Source organism: Hyaena hyaena, unplaced genomic scaffold (genome assembly GCF_003009895.1).
Source record: "Hyaena hyaena isolate Hyena2069 unplaced genomic scaffold, ASM300989v1 scaffold_894, whole genome shotgun sequence".
NCBI classification, from domain to species: Eukaryota; Metazoa; Chordata; class Mammalia; order Carnivora; family Hyaenidae; genus Hyaena; species Hyaena hyaena.
Genome location: NW_024081526.1, coordinates 63,746 through 83,842, shown reverse-complemented (window position 1 = coordinate 83,842; position 20,097 = coordinate 63,746). Strand labels below are relative to the sequence as shown.

Below are 20,097 nucleotides of genomic sequence, written 5' to 3'. Positions count from 1 at the left end.
TAGGTTGCAGCTAATTCATTGTGGGTTGATTTCTGTTAGCTTCCTGCTGTCTCTAGATTTCTGAGTAATTCTCATTGTAAATTCGTGTGTCTTCTGTGGTAGCCCTGGGAGAAAGACTAATCAGCATAACCAAGCAAATTTGTTCCTGGCTTCTTTGATAGCTCTGAAAAAATAATCTGTTGTATATGGAGCTCTTAATGCGAAGAGGTCAATTTCTTGTTCCCAAGAAGCACTAGCCAATCCACCCTGAGAAAGATATGCTCAGACCAAGATATTTTAACATGGTAGGATCCCCATGAATCTTGGGGAAGGCACATTTGAGATAAATAAAATCATACAATTTTTCTTATGGAAATTACCATGAAGGATAATAGAAAACATAAACATCTTTGCAAATGGTTTCAGTAAGTTCAAGGTAAGGTAAATAAAGACATTTTTAAAATGACAGCAGAGAAAAGGACACCATCCTTTGTAAAAGGACAGATCCCAAGCTGAGCTGAGCACTAACAGGGTTTCCATGTGAATTGGCCACAGGTCAAACCCCAACTGGCAACTGAAGAATTCTTTTTTAGCTCTTATATGGAATCTGAACAATGTGAGGGCTGAGGGTATAAATGTGAAACGCCATCAAATCTGAATCTTCCCCTATTGTTACTATGCATCAACTCTTCCCTGAATTGCATCAGCTAGGTGTCCATGCATACTCTTCTTCCTGCTTATGTTTATTAAAATCATTTTGAAGATACAGAGGATTGGAAGAATAGAAAATGTTCTAAGAAGAATACAGATTTTCAGGTTAAGGTACCCAAAATGTATAAGATAATGCACACTGTATTACAAAACTTGGAAAGCCAGGATTTCTAGAATGCTTTGTTCTCTGTTACCACCATCACAACAGATAAGCTTTTGCCAAGCCCCCACTAAACCTCATCAGGGTTGTATTCCACAGCCAGATAGAACTACTGTTAATATCTTGATGTATATCTTTTCAGATGCTTTTCTATGCCTATAATATACATTAAAAAAAAAAACAAAGGCTCAGATGTTTGCCATTTTAACTTACCTTTGGAAGTTATGAGGATCTTTTGATATATTTGTGTGTAGTACACACATATGTAAGTGTGCATGCATGTCATATTTAGGGCTGTATAGCATTACATTGGGTGATTATCATAAATGATTTTATCTCTTATTTTTATTTATTTATTTATTTTCCGTAAATAGTTTATTGTCAGGTTGGTTTCCATATAACACTCAGTGCTCATCCCAACAAGTGCCCTCCTCCATGTCCATCATCCCTCTTCCCCTCTTCCCCATCAGCCCTCAGTTTGTGCTCGGCATTCGAGAGTCTCTCGTGGTTTGCCTCCCTCCCTCTCCCCCACTATTTTTCCCCTTCTAACTCCTCCATGGTCCTCCTTTAAGTTCCTCCTAATCCACCTATACGTGCAAACATATGGTATCTGTCCTTCTTTGCCTGACTTATTTCGCTCAGCATAGCACCCTCAAGGTCCATCCATGTTGCTACATATCTCTTACTTTTAAATATTTAAGTTGTTTCCAGTTTATGATATTATAAATAACGAATCATGAAATATTCTGTGCATACAGTTATGAGTACTTATCTAATTATTTTCTTGGATAAATCTTTTTTTTTAATATTTATATTTAAGAGAGAAATAGAGCAAGAGCAGGGGAGAAGGAGGGGTAGAGAGAGACAAGACAGAATCTGAAGCAAGCACTAGGTTCTGAGCTGTCAGCACAAAGCCTGACCCAGGGCTCAAACTCACAAGCTGTGAAATCATGGCCCGAGCCCAAGTTGGACGCTCAACTGACTGGGCTACCTAGGTGGCCCTGCTTCTTGGATAAATCTTAATTTGAGACTGTTGAGTCAAAGGGTGAGCAAATTCTTTGCCTGTTTTATAGCTTTTAAATTGTATCACCAAATTCTCCTCTAAAAGGCAATAAAAATTAACATGCATTCCTGCAAAAGTATGAAAGGACCTACTTCTCTTCCTATCACCAACACTGTGTATTATTAGTCTTTTAATCTTTGCTTACCTCTTTGGTCAACAACAAAGGAGGTACCTCATTATTAGTTTAATTAGCATTTGTTGATTCCAAAAGAAGGAAAACATTATTCCTGGGCTTCGACATAATGACAAGAAGGAAATACAAAGAGCACAGAAGAAGTGGAAACAAACAATAATCATGCAAAGTAAGATCACCATTACTGCAGGAAAAAAGGGAAACATGAAAGAATGATCACAGCCTTTGTGTTGTTTGTTTTGAATTACGTTTGGCTCCTTGGTAACTTTTACAAAGATTCTGAAGGTTCGCCCTACATCTCAGCATCCCAACCAGTATCATTGCTGAGTAAGATGAATTTGCAAGTTATACTTAAATAGATGGGTATTAGTTTGTTCCTGGACACATAATTATTTTAAGTTTTAGAGCATGCCTCAAGTACAAATTCATCTAAAGGGCTCAAGTAGACTGATAAATGTTTCATAATGCCATTACTCGAAGTTAGCACTACAAGTTCAATGTATGTACTTATACTAATTTCCTAAGTCCCACTGAGTCCTTTAAATTTGATATTTCCTTGCCTCATTGCTTTTCCCCAACCTGTGAGTCCATATAGCCTTAATTTGCCAGCTCTTGTATTCTCATTTCTTTTTTTTTTTTCTCCTTTACTACTTTATTGCAGGAAGCTGTCTTGTGTAAAGTCTAAGGTTAAGAGCAGAAGCCTTTTCTTCATTCTGGTGAGAAACCTTGTCTTATTGGAAAAAAGGACACTCAGCTGAGAGCGCTTGAAATAACCCACACTTAAAGTAACCCATAAAACGTACTTTAGTTCTTTATCAGCAACCAAGGGAGCGAAGACGAAACCAGCCTCAGGCCCAGGGATGGAATTCAGATGCAGCAGTGAGGAAATGCACTGTGACCCAAAGAAACACACAACCAGAGGCTGAGGGCCACAGCACAGCCAGAATGGCTGAACACACTTCTCTGTGCTCAGGATGTGACTAGATCATCTTGATTAATCCTCCTGTCAGTGCTGGCAGCGAAGGTCCTACCGGAATCCCCTTTTAACACCTGAAGCTTGAGTGGACTGGGTCCCCTGCCTAGGTGGCATCCAGACATCCTGACACAAGCCCAGGTCCGGCGGACACAGAGCCTGTGTTCTCAGCCTCTGGCACCATTTTGCTACTGGACTCTTCCAGACAGTCACACAATTGATTTGGGATCTTAATCAATGTTGCTTGGAGCAACTGACTTTTAATTCTAGAAAATTTGCCAAAAAAAAGATTGAGTTAAGCTCAGCTGTATCTGCAGATACCCCTTTATCCCTGTTGACCTTTTATTTACCTTGTGTCTATGGACTAGTATGAAGATTATAAACACTGTACCACACTCAAGATTCTAATTTGCTGGAAAGACTTCGTAATAATTGTATAATTATATATATATTGGGAGTTTGAGCCTCACACTGGGCTATGCACTGGCAGCGCTAGCAGTGTGGAACCTGCTTGGGATTCCGCCTTTCTCTTTCTCTGCCCCTCCCCTGCTCACATTCACGCACACACTCTCCCTCTCAAAATAAATAAACAAACTTAAAAAAAAAGATTCTTTTTAATTATAAAAATGTGTATTACATGTGAAATATAAGCTCCTCAATTGCCTCCCAGACATCATTCACTCATTCATTCCACAAATATTTTTTGAGTACCTTTGTCTCTTGCTGTGATGGGGAAGATAGCAGTGACAAGGAAATCAAGGCTTCCTCTGTTTCTAAGAACCTATAATCTAGTAGGGGAAGCAGACAGTGAAAGAAAGAGATAAGTAAGTGTGCTAGCACATTAAACAGAAGTGCCAAAGAAGAAAACTGAAGCAAGAAAGGGGCGTTAGAAGTGTTGGAGGCAGGGTCTGCAATTTTAGTTTATTTTTATTTTTAAAAAATATTTATTTATTTTAAGGGAGAGAGTGAGTACAAGTGATTGCACATGAACGAGGTGGGTGGGTGGGGGGAACAGAGAGAGGCAGATGGAAAGGGAGAGAGAATCTCAAACAGCCTCCACGCTCAGCGCAGAGGCTGACATGGGGCTCAATCTCACAACCATGAGATAATGACCTGAGCCAAAATCAAGAGTTGGACATTTAACAGACTGAGCCACCTAGGCATCCCTACAGTCTACAGTTTTAGACTGAAGGGCTGCAGTAGATGATATCTGAGTAGAACCCTTAATCAATAAATGCGAATTGATATCTTTGAATATGTTTTCAAGCAAAAGCTCCTAAACAGTAAAAAAACCATTATGTGTTACAGCACGTACAAACCAGAAGACTACTGTAAATGCTTGGTAAAGGCTTAGCAACATATTTTATGATACATATTTATGATATACATGTACATATTCCTGACGTATTAGTGCCAAGCACTTGGGCTAAATACACTCACTTGGTAATGTATTTTGAATTCTAAGTATACAACACAAAATTTTTTGGTATGTTTTCTTATTTAAAAAATTTTTTTTAAATATTTTATTTATTTTGAGAGAGAGATAGAGACAGCGTGAGCAGAGGACGGTGAGAGAGAGAGGGAGTCATAGAATCTGAAGCAGGCTCCAGGCTCTGAGCTAGCTGTCAGCACAGAGCCTGACGCGGGGCTTGAATCCACAAACCAAGGGATCATGACCTGAGCTGAAGTGGGACACTTAACTGACTGAGCCACGCAGGCACCCCTTGGTATGTTTTTTTAAATACTTCACAGGACATACACTAAAAATTATTTATATAAAATTAAAATTTAAGTGGGTATCTTGCAGTTTTATTTGCTAAATGTGACAACTTCATCTTGGGCAAATAAGTACCTTGGCATCTTCATCAGGTAAATATAAATAAAAATTCTTCCCAAATTGGGGCAAAAGGATTCCATTTGTGCTTTTAGGCAGAACAAAATATAAGACAAAAGGATTTTAAAATAATTAAGTTAGAAGATACATTCATGGTCAGAGTTTAGAAACACACACTTAGAAAGGTGTTATATGGTTGTCTCTAATTTTGTGCTTCTGAAAGTCCCTGAACTGGGAACCTAAAGGCTTGACATACAGGAGAAAGCTAATGACAGGTACCCAGGGTGGCTTCCTTTCTGTAGCCTCTGTTTCTCCTTTGAGTGGGGCCACAAGGTGAGTTAATTTTGACTGACAGTTCTAGCACTTTAAAGACTAAATTAGGCCAGGGCACAGACTTGTGGAGGCAAAGGAAACTTCAGAGATATTTACCATATCTTTTCCATGCTTTAAGTGGGAAAACTGAGGCCCAGAAAGGCTGATGTAACTTGTCTAAGTAAGTCAGAGGAAAGAGGAGTCTAACAACCACATTCTTTGGATGATGCTCTGGTCACCAGTACACACCCAAAAGGTAATATTTAACCCTGTTTTCCTCCTTTAATTATGAAAGCAGTGCTCAGTTCAGAGAAGTAAAAGCAAGAAATCCTGAAATAAAGTGTGTGATGGGCAGGCACTGAATGATGAGGCACAAAGGCAGATGAGGGAGGAGGTGTGAGCATAGGGAGAAACAGTTGAGGGAATTTTTTAAAAAATGAAGTTGAAAAAGCCTAAACAAGATTGTATGCAGTCAGCAACGTCACAGTGGAGAAGTCAAGGACAGACAGCAAGCAGGGCAGTGCTCATGTGAAGAGCCGTGTGGGTACGGATTGAGAGGGACTGTGATCTAAAGAGAAAGTGGCTGCTGAACTGCCCAGTCAAAAGGAGGGAAGTAGCACCGACTTTATTTTTTAGTTTTAACTTTTTTTTTTCCAAGTAGGTTCCACACCCAGTGTGGAGTCCAATGGGGGGCCTGAATTCAAGACTCTGAGATTAAGAGTCAAATGCTTAACTGACTGAGCCACCTATGCTCCCCAATTTTAACTTTTTATTTTGACTTAATTTCACATTTATAGTAAGATAAAAGAATAACATATGAAATTTTGTATACTCCTCAGCAGATTCTCCAAACATTAGCAATATATACATTTGCCTTATCCTCTCCTCTCTCTTTCTCTCGATACACATATACTGATACCCGTACACACAAATACATATAATTTTTTTTTAACCATTTGAGAGTCAGTTGTACCTGGTGTCCCTTTATCCCTAAATACTTCAGTGTGTGCTTCTTAAAAGCAAGGGCATTCTCATATATGGTGACATAAAATAACCAAAATCAGGAAATTAATATTAATACAGAACTATTATCCAATGTTTAGACTGTCTGGATTTTGCCAACTGTCCCAATAATGTCTTCTATAGAAAAGGAAAATTCTGGACCATACATGCATTCAGTTATCAGGTTTCTCTAGTTTCCTTTCATCTGGAACAGTTCCTTAGTCATCCTTTGTGTTGCATTTTAAAGCCTATAGGTCATTAATTTTGGAAGAGGTCTCTCTGTTTTGTCTGCCGTTTCTTCATGATTAAATTCAGATTATGCACATTTGGCATGAAATCCACTGAAGTGATACTGTGTTCTTCTCAGTGCATCTTATCAGGAGGAAGATGCTGTCAATTTGTCCAATTATTGGTGATGCTAACTTTCAACACTTGGTTAATGTGGTGTCTGCCAGACTGCCCCACTGTTTTTTTGCAATCTCTAGGTATCACATGGAGATTTACTCTGTGATTATGAAAAAAGCTTGTTAACTCCTTAAACTTTTGCTACTAGTTTTGGCATTCATTGATGATTTTTTGCCTAAAACAATGATTATTTTGCTAGTTGCCAAACAATGATTTTCTGTTTTCATCATTCCTTTTACATTTATTATTTCACATTTTATTGTAAGGAAAAGCTGACCTTACTTCCTTTCATCTTCCTTTCCCTCCCTCCCTTCCTTCTGTCTACCAGTGTAGAGTAATGGATTCTTATTTTATTCAATACACTATATTCTTTTATTTTTTTAATATTTTTATTTATTTCTAGGAGAGAGAGAGAGACAGCGTGAGCAGGAGAGGGTCAGAGAGAGAGGGAGTCACAGACTCTGAAACAGGCTCCAGGCTCTGAGCTGGCAGTCAGCACAGATCCCGACGCGGGGCTCGAACTCACGAACCATGAGATCATGACCTAAGCGAAAGTTGGACGCTTAACCGACTAAGCCACCCAGGCGCCCCTATATTCTTTTATTATCATATTTACTTTGATACTGAAATTGCCCTCGATTTGGCACTAGCTTAATTTTTTTTTACAACTGAGAGAAAGAGTGTGCACACATGTGCGCATGTGCAAGTGGGGGAGTGGCAGAGAGAAAAGGGGAGACAGAGGGAATCCCAAGCAGGTTCCATGCTGTCATTGAGGAGTCCAATGCAGGGAACCCGTGAACCATTGGATCCTGACCTGAGCCCAAGTCGGAAGCTTAACCGACTAAGCCACTCAGGCACTTCAGCACTGGCTTCATTTTATAGAGTTAGGAATCACAGAATGCAAAAAGAACGACTCAGAAAAGAATGTAGCACACTAAAAATTACATAGGGAAAGGTGGATACTTCAGAGAGAACAACAGTAACTCCTTCATTACTACTATTTATGAATGCATTTTATGTGTCAGGTAAGACATACTTGATATATGTTATCTCACTGAACATTCTCAACCTGGTGAGGTAGACATTGTGTCATTTTGTCTTCCATTTAAAGATGAGGAAATGGAGCAAATAAGTTCATCAAGGCCTTACTTACCCTTAGCAGCAGCAGGTCTAGTGGACTGTAGAGAGTCCCTGCTCTCTCAACCACCAGGCAACTCTACAAATAGGTGTGGAAATCTTCAGGAAAGGAAAAGTTCTTAAAAAGCAAGTCGCACTGTTACAGAGAGTAGCTGGAGATTTGTTCCGGGATTTATAGAGTCATCTGACCTTTTTGCATTTTTACAAATGGGGCTTTTGGAAACTGTCTACAAGTCTGTCATCAGTCTAGGAACTTCCCTAACCTGCACTGTGGAAACTGTCCAGCCCTGCCTGAAACCAGTGAGGGAAGCATAAAGAAAGAGTATATTTGTGCCAATGTCAACTGACACAGATCCAGAAACACATGAGTTGGCCAAGTCACCCGGGGAAGCACTCCCATGGGTTAAGGCAAATGAGAGCCAAATTCAGGAAGAGTGGAGAAAACTAAGGCAACAGCAGAGCAGGAATTCTTAAGAAAGTTGGTACCTATTCAAGTCTTTAGATCCCAGGTGAAGACAGGGCTGTAGTTCTGCCCTCCTGAGAGGCTAACATACCAGATCCTTCTTCCTGAAACAATACCACTGACTCCACCACCACCACCACACCACCACTTTTAATATGAAATTTCAGATTCTATGAGACTGCACTTGGGTGAAAGAGGTATGTGGCATGCTAGAGAAACTAATGGAAACAACTGTCCTGCCTTAGAGGGAAAAGCACAACTGGATCTGATAATAACATCCTTACACTCCCAGGAGGAATGAACTAAAAATAAAAGACAACAAGGTGCTTGTGCTTCCTGCCAGTCAGTAAATCCAACAAGCAAAGGAGATGCCTCAACCTGGCGCCGGGTAGTTAACCGTCAGCCTGCCACCCTCCACCCGAGAGCAGCCATGTGGCTCTCAGAGCTAACAGCTGCCAAGCAGAACCCCTCAGATTAACCCATAGGTGGTGTTGAACCACTTCCCATTAAGATATTTGCAAAGCAAACAAAAATGATAGCCCCACTCTGAGTGCTGGGAGCAGGCCAGGAGCGCTGGCTGTTCTTGTTGACACAAAGAGCTCTCCGGGGAAGGTCTGGGCCAGAGCAAGGAAGGCCACTCCTGCCTGTCTCCAGACTGTGTTGATTTTAAGCCATTAGAATATTAGTAACAAGGTCTGTTTATTATCTAATTTCCCAGTCACAGCAGTCGCTAGAGCCCTGTTTCACCAAAGCTCTCTATTCCTGTCTTCCTGACCTACACCATTGAGATGAAAAGAAAAAAATTCAACCCCTCCTCCTGTTTTGTCTGCTCATCAAGGAGGCAAGTCTGAGAAGTCGCTGAGCTGCAGACGGAAAGAGTGCGGCATTGCTACTGTCAACGGCTGCTGTGGTGAATACTTGCTTGGGTTCCTTCACAGTTTAAAGTGACTGGGGCAACGCTAATGGGGAATATGCTGGAATATTTGTGCCCTACAGGTATAAGCCAAATGCAATGGAATCCACAAAACACGTTTAGGATAGAAACACTAATATTTTTTTCCTTTTAACCCAAAAAGAATGAAATAAAGTCCATAAGTCTGTGGAAATACACAGAGGTTAATCTCCCTTCAACCTGTAGGATTATAACCTAGGTTTCCTTAAGCATTGATGATAAAACACTTTTATGTAGAATTCATTTTTACACAAATTTTGTTTCCTGCAATATTTTCAACCTGAGTAAGTTTTCTTTTCTAAAGCTTTTTTCCTTTCAAAATCGGCTCAATATGCAGAGATTTTGTGTTTTTTTTTTTTTTTTTGAGAGAGAGAGAGAATATGAATATGGAGGAGGATAAAGGAGAAGGAGAGAGAATCTTAAGCAGGCTGCACATCCAGCACGGAGCCTGATGCAGTGCTCAATCTCATGACTGGATCATGACCTAAGCTGAAATCAAGAGTTAGACACTTAACCAACTGAGCCACCCAGGTGCTTCACAAAGGTATTTTTGTCAAAAACTCATTCTGAGCCTGACTATAACAAAGGTATGGATGAAGATAAAAGGAAAGTAGATATCCGAGATGTACTGAATTTCTAGAATTTCCTACACTCACAAAATGGGTAATGTAGGATGTGAGCAAGGGATGATGAAATGATGAGAAGAATTTGTGAGATTTTGTCATTATTTGAAATTGTCCTTTAGATTACAAACCAGAACTTTAAGGATGTAGGTAGGTATCAGTTGTGTAAGGAGAGAGACAAAGAGAGAAACTAGAGAAACAGAAAAGGAAAGAAGGAAAAGGAGAGAGTTAAAGAGATGATTTCTTTAGTAAAAAGTACAGATATCATCATCATTCTGAACCACTGATTTTTTATTAAAAAAAAAAGAAAGAAAGGAGCTAGTTGTCATTTAAAGTACAAAGTGAACTTTTAGAATCTTGAACATATCATTCAGTTTTGGATGATATCTATCCAAATAAAATTAAGTGTCACTGGACCAACGTTCTCTGTAACTTTCTCTGGAATTTTCTCTGGAAAATGTGCAGGTTTTCCAGAAAGAAAGTGAATCCAACTTTGCAGGTCAACTCCACAGAGCTCATGCCATTATTTGCTGACAGCATCATCTGCTGATGGCAAATGTGCTTGTGTCCACAGGTGACCATGTTTAAGGCCTTGGCAGGTGGCGTAACTGCAGCTGTACATGAGGTATGTTGAACACACCAAAAACTGGTTCTCATCTCAAACCATCCAAAGCATTTCTGGAGATGCTCGTGTTTGTCTGAGCGACCAGGCACAAGACACTGTCTTGAAGTGTGGGTCTCGTGTGTGGGTGGGGGTGGTCAGAGAACCCAAGTCAAAAATGCATTCTAACAGCAGGGTGCCAGCATGGCTCAGTCAGTTAAATGTCTTGACCCTTGGTCTTGGTCAAGACTCACGGTTTGTGAGTTAGAGCCCCTCATCAGGCTCTGTGCTGACAACTCAGAGCCCGCTTGGGATTCTGTCTCTCCCTCTCTCTGCTCCTCTCCCACTTGCTTTCTCAGTCTTTCTCTCTAAAAATAAAAAATCTTAAAAAAATATGTTCTAATATTTCTGCTTAAGTTCACTATGTCTGGTTCCTAGCAGCTAACTCTAAATTAAGATAGTAACCATAGGCAGTGACCTGCCAATAAATGAGATTCATAAAGAAAACACATAATTAAGCATCTTCCCAAACTTGGGTCTTAATTTTTATCTTAAGTAGGCTTCACCCCCAGCATGGAGCCCAATGCAGGGTTTGAACTCATGCCCCTGAGATCAAGACCTGAGCTGAGATCAAGAGTCCAACACTTAAACTGACTGAACCACCCAGGCACCCCAGGTCTCATTTCTGAGTGAGGAAGTTAGAGCCATTAAAGAAAAATGAGACAATGTTAACATTTCCGTTCACTCATTTTGTTGGCACTGTTGGGTTTCTGAGAAAGCCAGATTCCTACTTTATCAAAAATCAATTATGTTCAAGTCAAACTCAACATAAATAAGAAGCATTTCTTGAGGTAAAACTAATTAAATTTAGCTTTGGATCCAAGAGAAATAAAAATTCAAAGAGCACACATTCATTCATCAATTATCCTTATGCTTATAATGGCCCAAGATACAGATTTGGCTGAGTCACCCAGAAATAAGTGACAGTTTCAACCCTGGGGCTTATAATCACATATAGAATACAGTAATAACAGTTAACACTTTTGTGCCTTTACTACATGCCTGGTAGTCTTCTAAACATTTCCTATAATTTATTCTCTCACTGGTTATATGAGGTAAGTGCCATTATTAGGCATATGCTTAACTTGCCCAACGTCACTGAGTTAGTTGGACGGACCTGAGCCTAGACAGAAGCAATCTGGATCCAGAGTCTGTAGCCTAAACTGCTTCCTAGTTGGACGGACCTGAGCCTAGACAGAAGCAATCTGGCTCCAGAGTCTGAAGCCTAAACTGCTTCCTCTGCCTGCATGATGCATCTGAACACAGTGGACAGGAATCAAACTCGACGCTGGTGGGACCAGGCCATGAATTAAACAGGCTGTGAGTAGGTATCAATAGAAGACAGCCAATATTCAGTTACAGCAGACTGCTGCTACATACAACAGTTTTTCAAAGCCATCAGAAATCTGAAGCACTCCATGAAGCCTTTCTATTTTTATATGTTGGAAACTAAATTAAGAATTTCAAAAACATTGTACAGGCCAAATAAAATATGTCTGCGTCTGCAGACCATATTCTAACCAATGACTATATGTGTACGTTTTTCAGCTTATAGAATGCGGTCCAAACTATTTTGTGAATCTTTAAGCCTCCTATATCTTGGCTCCCATCTGCCTTATTGCACATTACAGTTCTCTCTGCATCATGTCCCTCCCATAACACCATCTGCCTTCATCCCACTGGCCACCCTTCCTTCTCAGAGCACCCCCTGAACGTCATGCCTCTGGACCATGGCTCACTCTTTCTCCCTCCTGGGATGGTCTTCTCCTGGCTCTAGTCTGCTTCAAGACCCTGCACGAGGCACCACATGGGTGATAACTTGAAGGATGGGTAAAACATCACCAGGTAAAGAAAGAACTGTCAAGGAAATTCTACTCAGAAGGAATAGCATGGACAGATATACAGAAATAGGAAAACAAAAGACATACTGAACATCACCAAACAGCTCCAAATATTTTAAAAGAGGGCTCTAGTCTTTGGAATCTTGCCTATAAAGAGAACCTGGGCTGCTGACATTCTTGACATCCACAATCCTTCTAAAAGGGTCTTTTGCATAAGGATCACTGAAGATTTAAGGTTTGTTGAAATAGTTCAGATAAATATTTATGTACAGCCATAGGCAAATCTGCAAGGAAAAATATAACTCAAAACAGATTTTTCCTTGAAGCTCCTTTCAGCTGGTGGTAAGATTTCTGGCTTCAAAAAGGGTTTGAAAATAAATGTGACCAATTAATATTTTAAAAATCAAGAAACTCCAGGAAGGCCCTAACAATCAAATAACCTTTGAAAGTTACCACTTGAGGGTGTGCCAGTGAAACCCTGGCCATATTGGCAAGGGTGAGTTGGGCCCAAAGTCAACCTCACATTTATCCCTTGGCATAAGAGCCAGGAACACAAGAAAATAAATTCTGGCTCTCAAGTTAAAGAAGAGAGTGAGCATTGTTCAAAGTTTCTAAGTGCTGGAATCCTCAATGCTTATTTTAGTCTAAAGCCCTCCAGCTCAGCCATAGGAGTCTTGACCCTTCATATTAGGCTGGCTGTTATATACCACTATTACTACTACCATTGCTACCACTTCTATCACCACAACCAACACCAGCATGTCATCATCCTTTGAGCATTTATCATGTGTCTAGTGCTATGCTAGTTCCCTCACACAGATCATCTCTAATCCTCACAATCATTCCCTTTTTGCAGCCCAGGATACTAAAGTTAAGAAAGATGAAGGAACTTGCCCTAAGACTCATAGTTTATAAGAAGCTGAACTATGATTTAAAGTCAGGACTGTCACCAAGGCCCATCTGCTTTCTACCCAAATGAGATAACACACAGAGGATCTACCACACCGTGAGCACTTCCTAGAAGAAGGCCATCACCTCTACTACTATTCCCATACCTGCTGCCAACCTCCTTCGGGGTCTATCTGAGTTTCTCTAATGCCATAGTGCATTAACTTGGCCCCGGCAACAGGCACTTGGCTGGAGGGCACCAGCCTCCAGAGAGAGTGAAACGGAAGTGGAAGGAAAAAGGAGCACAGGAACTTAATGGTGGGAGAGGAAAGGTCCTCCTGATACATAAGAAAAGTTCCGCTTAATCTTCTTAGCACTGCCACATATTTCTGGAGGGACACCTACCCCCCCCTCCCCCCCAACGCAGTGTGTTGTCAAGATATGTGGCAATCTGTACTTTCACAGCCCACATGAAGATCTGGCCCACAGTTGGCCCTAACTGGGAGGCTGTTTCTCTGGCTCATCCACTCTGAGGTCAGCCCAATTGGCTCCAAGCCCCAGAGTGGCAAGGATGACACACAGGAGAAATATGTGCTTGCTTTCCCCTCGAGCTGCCTGAGTCATGAAGATTTCCGTCACTCGGAGTCTGAGTCCTCCCTGAAGTGGCCCACAAGGACGCAGCTTCTCTGGAGGTGTGTAACAAGCTGCCGGGCAGAAACATGTGAACCAGCATTACCAAACTCCTGCCTCCCTTATAGGGGCTTCTTTTTATACAACAACAGGCTAGCTGTGCTAAAGAATGTCAAATAAAAGCCTTGCAAGAGCTTTGCCACATGCAGGCCAAATTAAATTAAGGAGCATAATCCTCACTATTGTACTTATCAGCATTAAAATAGAGGATTACCATCATGGGAACAAAGGCCCATGACATAAAAGACTATTTCCTTTCTGCCATTCACTGTACACAGTTGCAGGCTCATGTAGGAAATAGAGCAGAGAAGTACCACACCAACCACTGATTTCGACTTTTAACCTGAAGCTGCCTTCTCCATAGCCAAGTGGGCCCCCACCCCATCAATGCACAAGGGCATCTTCTCCATGAGGCTTTATCCCAAGAATTCTGTGCTGGAGTTTTCTCCACCAGTCACAGGATGACGATTTTCTGCCCATCAGGGTTTATTCATTAGTGGGTTGTGATGTAAGATTTGTCACAATGACAGTTATAGAGAACACAGAGCAGAAAAAGCCATGGGCTAAGCATCTGGAACCTGGAACTTGGACTGGCAGCAGAACGTATCAGTAACTTAGAAGTGTCAGCTCTGGAGTCAGAAGGCCTGCGTCCAAATCCTGACTCCGTTACATTACTAAGCAACATTGGCAAATTGCTTATCTTTTTTTAAACTTATACAAAAGCAATTTATTAACAGAAAACAATAATTTGAGAAATCCTGTTCACAGAAGGCAACCACAGCAACCCCCCTTCCTGCGGGTGCTTTTGGAGGGGTTGAGGGTGGCATCCTCAATCTGCCCAATCTTCATTCCTGAGGGAACAATGGCTCTGAGGGCTAACTGGGCTCCAGGGCCAGGGGTCTTGGTCTTATTTGCTCCTGTGGCCTGAAGTTGGATGTGGAGGGCAGTGGTGCTCTCCTTGTACCTCTGGACTACCTCCTGGGGAGCCAACATGGCAGCACAGGGAGAGGACTCCTCTCAGTCAGCCCTCACCTTCCTCTCACCAGTCACACAGCAGATGGTTTCCTTGCCAGAAAGACCAGTGACATGGACAAAAGTGTCATTGAAGGATGCAAAGATGTGGCAGACACCAACACATTTTTCTCTTTCAGCTACCTGAGATCTGAGGCTGATGACCTGTTCTTCCTTCTTTTCCTTCCCCTTGAGATGTGCCATTTCTGCCTGTCTTCTTCAGACTCCGCCATCAGAAAGCAAATTACTTGTAATATCTTACTGTCAGAAATTATAAAATGTGTACTTCTTTCATAAGGTAGTTATCTAAGGATTAAATAAGGTAATGCGTATACAACACTTAATATGGTGCCCCAAATTTGTTAATAAATGTCAAGTGTTAGTTGTTTTTATTGCTGGAGAGAGAATCTCTGATTTCAAACCTGACCTGCTGTTTATTCTCTGTGGGACACTGGGTGACCCTCCAGACTAGCTGACTAGCGGCAGGACCAGGTAAATTTGATATATTCAACTCAGCACTGGTCTCTAGGCAAGCTTTTGAGACTTACAGTCTTAGCCTCCCCAGTTAGGTTCACTTATCAATAACATGGGTCAGTAATGCCAGCCAAAAGCCTGGGATGAGAATCACATGAGATAACTGTGGAAAAAGACCTGGACTCACAACAAATGTTGAGTGACTCTGAATGATTATGTTGTTTTTATTCTCAGCAATACTTCTTGTCATGTTTGGGTTTTCCTTATGAACCCTTCACTCTGATTTTGCCTTCTCTTTATCTTTTCCTGGTACCTATCTGCTCCCATCACTACTACTTCAGGACTCTTCTGGCACATTTTGTTGGTTGGTTCTCCAACCCCTTTCCTCTTTGCCTCCTCTCTCCTGAGGAGAGGGCTGAAAATTCCCATGCTCACGTTCTCAGCTTTCCCTGTAGCTCCCTGGAAGAGCCACCTGGGCATATTCTGGACAGTGAGATGTGGGGAGAGGGTCCTAGGGACCTCTGGGAAAGGTTTCCATCCTGACAAACAGAGAGAGACTCTTGTGGAGAACCCCACCCCTTTCCCATCCACCACTTCCTTCCTGCTTTGGATACTGCCATGTGAGGAAGTATTGCTTTAGTGCTGCTTCAGCCACCTTGTGACCATAAGTGGGGGCACAACGATGCACTGAAAGTAGCAAACAGATGAAAAGGGCCCGTGTCCCTAATGACATCCCTGAGCAACTGAGCCAGCATTGGAACTTTTGTCTTCAGACCTTTATCTCAAGGGATTCTTAAACATATTGGTTAAAGGGTCTGTTAATTGCTGCTATGAGCATCATCATTGGCATGACTCAACTTTCTTCTTTGTCTGCCCATCTCTTCCCCTGTCACTACCCCTGTTTTCTTCCTGTCAACCCCTGGGTTGATCCACAGGGCACTGAGGTGACCATCAAACACAGAGGGCAAAATGAGACCCTTAACCCCCTGGGGCTGGCACATACTGACACACTATCTGAGCGATTATTCTGGATCCTATTGTTACTACCCCTACCCAAAGACTGAGCAGGAAAAACATTTCTTTCATAAATATCTGAGCCCTAAGAGTGGCCTTGGAAATCAGCTCAATAAACATATTGAGTACCTACTGCGTGTATTGTTAACAGGAAGAAGTAAGATTCAGCCCTCACCTTTGAGAAGCTCACCTTCTGACACACAGTCAACCACACCACAGGCAATATGTGAAGAGCAACAGAGAGTGATAAACTAAAGTGTGGTCCCAGGAACCTGTCTGTGAGCTGTTCCTACTCACAATGTCATAAGGAGCTTGTGCCAGAATGTAAATCAATTTACCACGTAGTACATTATTTAGCTCAGCTGGTATTTTTTTCATAGCAAGACTTCCTTGATGAAGAAAGCAGTGGGTTGATTTACATTCTAATATAAGCTCATTATCTTGTCGTGAAACAGCATTCCAAGTAGTACTATTAAAAATGGACTATGAAGGTTCAAAGAGCATTGAAGAGAATTAGGGTCTTCATAGAGGGAACGGATGTGACAATATATCTTGATGAGATAGCTAAGAACTGAACAGAAAGGCATGAACAGAGAGAACAGAGGAAGGTACAGTGGTAAAACAGGAAGTCTGACCCCACAGGGTGCATACAGGGACATACTGGAGGTGAGTCTAGAAGACAAGTAGAGCAAGACAGAAAGAGACTTGATATGGCAGACTGAGAAGTCTGAACCTATTTTGGTCTAAAATGGGGAGCCATTAAAGTTCTTTGAAAAGTCAGAATATACTTTAGGACAATTGATCAGGTGTCAGAAATAAAAGCTGGTCTATAAAGAAGAGAAAAAGGAGAGAGAGAACAAGATAATGGCAGGGCTGGAGCAGGGAAGGATGCTAAGAAAATGATTGGAGGTGGGGATCAAAAATGGCTGCCAGGTTTCAAGGCAAGGTCACCAGAGTGTTTGTGCAACTCCTAATGGTGGGGCGGAGGGGGGCAGGCAGAAAAGGTGCTTTGGTGGGGACTTTTCTGCTGAGGCCCTGGTGTGGAAATCAGAACATGGCCAGCAGCGGCTGGGTATAAGAGTAAGGGGCTCAGAAAAGAGACCTGGGAACCACGTTTACTTGGCTGAGAGTTGATACAAGAACACTCGTGAGAGAGGATATTGCTCAGGTTAGGAATAGAGAAGAAAGAAAGTCAAGGACTTGGAGAGCTGCCCCATTTCAATGGTGGGCAGAAGAGGATGATGGAGCCAGAGAAGACAGAGACCAGGATGTCTCAGAGGAAGAACTGGAAGCCAGCAGTGCTGCAGACAGCCACGGCTGAGGGAAATTTGAGGACAGCACAGCCCCTGGAACTGATGCTAGAGTCTGATGAAGATAAGGCTGTAGCAACTGGGAGCTGAACTTCCCAAGAGCAATTGTAGTGACAGAGGGAGGGCAGAGATCAGATCGGACTCCAGGATTAAGGAGGGTGGGGTGGGAGGGAATGAGGCAGAGGACCGGGATGTTAGTCTGAGGAAGGCTGATAGTAAAAGTAACAAGAGGGAAGCCAGAGCCAAGAGCAGCCTTTTTTAAAATGGGGAGAAGTATAAGCAAAAGGGGAAAAGACAGCAGAAAGAGAAAGCTGTGAAAGTCAGGGTGGGTTAACTGATGAGGGCAGGGCCTGGGGGACAGGGCCACAAACGAAGGCATTAGCCTGTGCAAAGAAGAGACCAGCAGATTTTTGATATGGGAGCAAAGGAAGAAAGAATAGCTGAAGAGAAAGAGAGATGCAGGGAAGTGAAGCTCAAGTTGCTCACAGCACTGTCCTGATACCGTAAGTTAAAGTCAGTCACCGGCTGAGGTTGAGGGGAGTCAGGCAGTTGGAGCCATTTACCAAACTGGTTCACTGACGTGTCCAAGGTCAAACAGCTGGAAAATGTCAGCACTAACTAGGACCAGAACCCAAGTCTTCTACCTGCCAAGTTCAGAGGTCTTCCTGCTGCATCAGAAATTCTAAACTTTCTTATTCTAGTATATACTATCCAGTATTATGTTCTAGAATACTCCCTCAAGAATCCTTGAATGAGCTGTTCTATTGGGAAAGTAGTCTACTTTATAAGCAGTCCAACAACAGTTCGACACCATTAGAGAAGTATTGATAATTTGTCAAGTCTCAAGAATATTAATAAGGAGTCTCAAGAAATTAAGAAATATTTTTAAAAACTACAAATCAAAACCACTTCTTTTTCCAAGTGAAAAAATGCAAATAATTTTCTAATGATCTGCTTCTTTCTCCAAACCCTGGAGTAAACTTTTAATGGAAAAGTCCCTACAACCAATTTAGAGGAAAGTAAGAAAGATAAGCTTCATTCTAGTTAGACCTTCCCTTTGCCACAGTTCACTCCCTGTAGTTGTGTCCTCTTCCTGGTGACATGTGTGACAGGGCCTGAAAACCTTTTCTGGAAAAGGGTAGGTTGGTGAGGTTTCCCTGAAGAACAGGAGGTCTAGCCTAGGAGATCCTTCAAGTGTCCAGTGCTTGATATCATGGCCTTGCCTGGCCTGACTTAGAGTGATGTGAGCCTCCGTTTAGCCAGAGGCATGGTTCTCTGCAGACCTGAGCAGCTCCCATGTACACTGACGATGGGGCCCTGTGGCCCTGGGCACAGTGTACTCATTTTGAATTATATTTGACTAGAAACTGTGGTTTTGCTTCAGTGTAAATCAAGCTTTTTCAACCCTGGCACTACTGTCATTTGGGGCTGGATAATTCTTTGTCGTGATGGGGCTGTGCTGTGAGTGGTAGGCTGTTTAGCACTATCCCTGGCCTCTACCTGCTAGATGACATTAGTATAACTCCTCCCCCTAAGTTGCGACAACCGAAAGTATCTCCAGACATTGCCAAGTGTTTCAGTAGGGAAGAAGGGCAAAACTGTCCCCAGGTGAGAAAATCTGTTTAACCTCATCAGGCAACTACCTGTTTTACCATGAAGAGAACCCAAAGAGCAGGACTGTTCAGGTTGTGCTGTAGAATAAAGACTTTTGCCCACAGAGTAATGACCTTTGACCTGGGAAAATCTAATAAAAAACACGTTTGGCTCCACTGTCTTCAACTCACCAAAACACTGTAGAAATAGTTCTGTTTTATTGTCTACTGGAACAGAGCACCAGAAATTAAGAGTGGGAATGCTTATGGATAAGACTCACCAATTTTTCTCAGTGACAGCAGGAGAGTTGCTTGAAGTGTCTGCATGGCCATTGTTGAATTCTGTTTGTGGAAAGCTTTTATGATCTATAGAGCCCTGTAGAACTGAGAGAAAACAAACAAGAAGACAAACTTAGAGATCTATGGACAAGTTTAGAAATGGGTAAGGTTAGGTTTTAGAACACATCCACACTCCGTAGCACCTCTCTCCCCACTCCTCTGCTGTTCTGCAGCCTTTGTCTATGACATGTCATCAAAACTGACCTGTTCTGTGATCCCAGCCAGCAAGTTGGGTAAAATAATTCATGGTTGTGTGAGAATAAGCAGCCTTTCTCTGGCAACGGCTAGAGATAACGGACTGAGCTCTGCGGCCCCCAGGTGAGGTGGACTGCAATGGTGGCAGCGTGCAAGAGTGGGAACGGCACTGTGCTAGGCAGCACACAGGCTTCCAGTCCTAGACAGCAGGACAGGGAGGCCTGCCACAGATGGTACGTCAAGGAACGAACTGTTACAATGTAGGTAGAAGTGACTGTAAACAGGGAATCATTCCCAGAGTAACCCATTTCTACACTGTGAATGAGGACAGTTCA

The 20,097-nt window shown here is 42.1% G+C and overlaps 1 protein-coding gene and 1 pseudogene across 1 annotated transcript in view; both read right to left on the bottom strand.

Moving 5' to 3' along the window:
* Nucleotides 1–20,097, bottom strand: part of LOC120222591 (myosin-IIIb-like) — a 146,397-nt gene that overhangs the window by 102,945 nt on the left and 23,355 nt on the right. The window contains exon 5 of the mRNA XM_039220474.1: nucleotides 19,510–19,612. Coding sequence (XP_039076405.1) covers nucleotides 19,510–19,612 — 103 coding nt within the window. The remainder of the gene's footprint in view (nucleotides 1–19,509; nucleotides 19,613–20,097) is intronic.
* LOC120222586 lies at nucleotides 14,590–15,042 on the bottom strand (annotated as a pseudogene).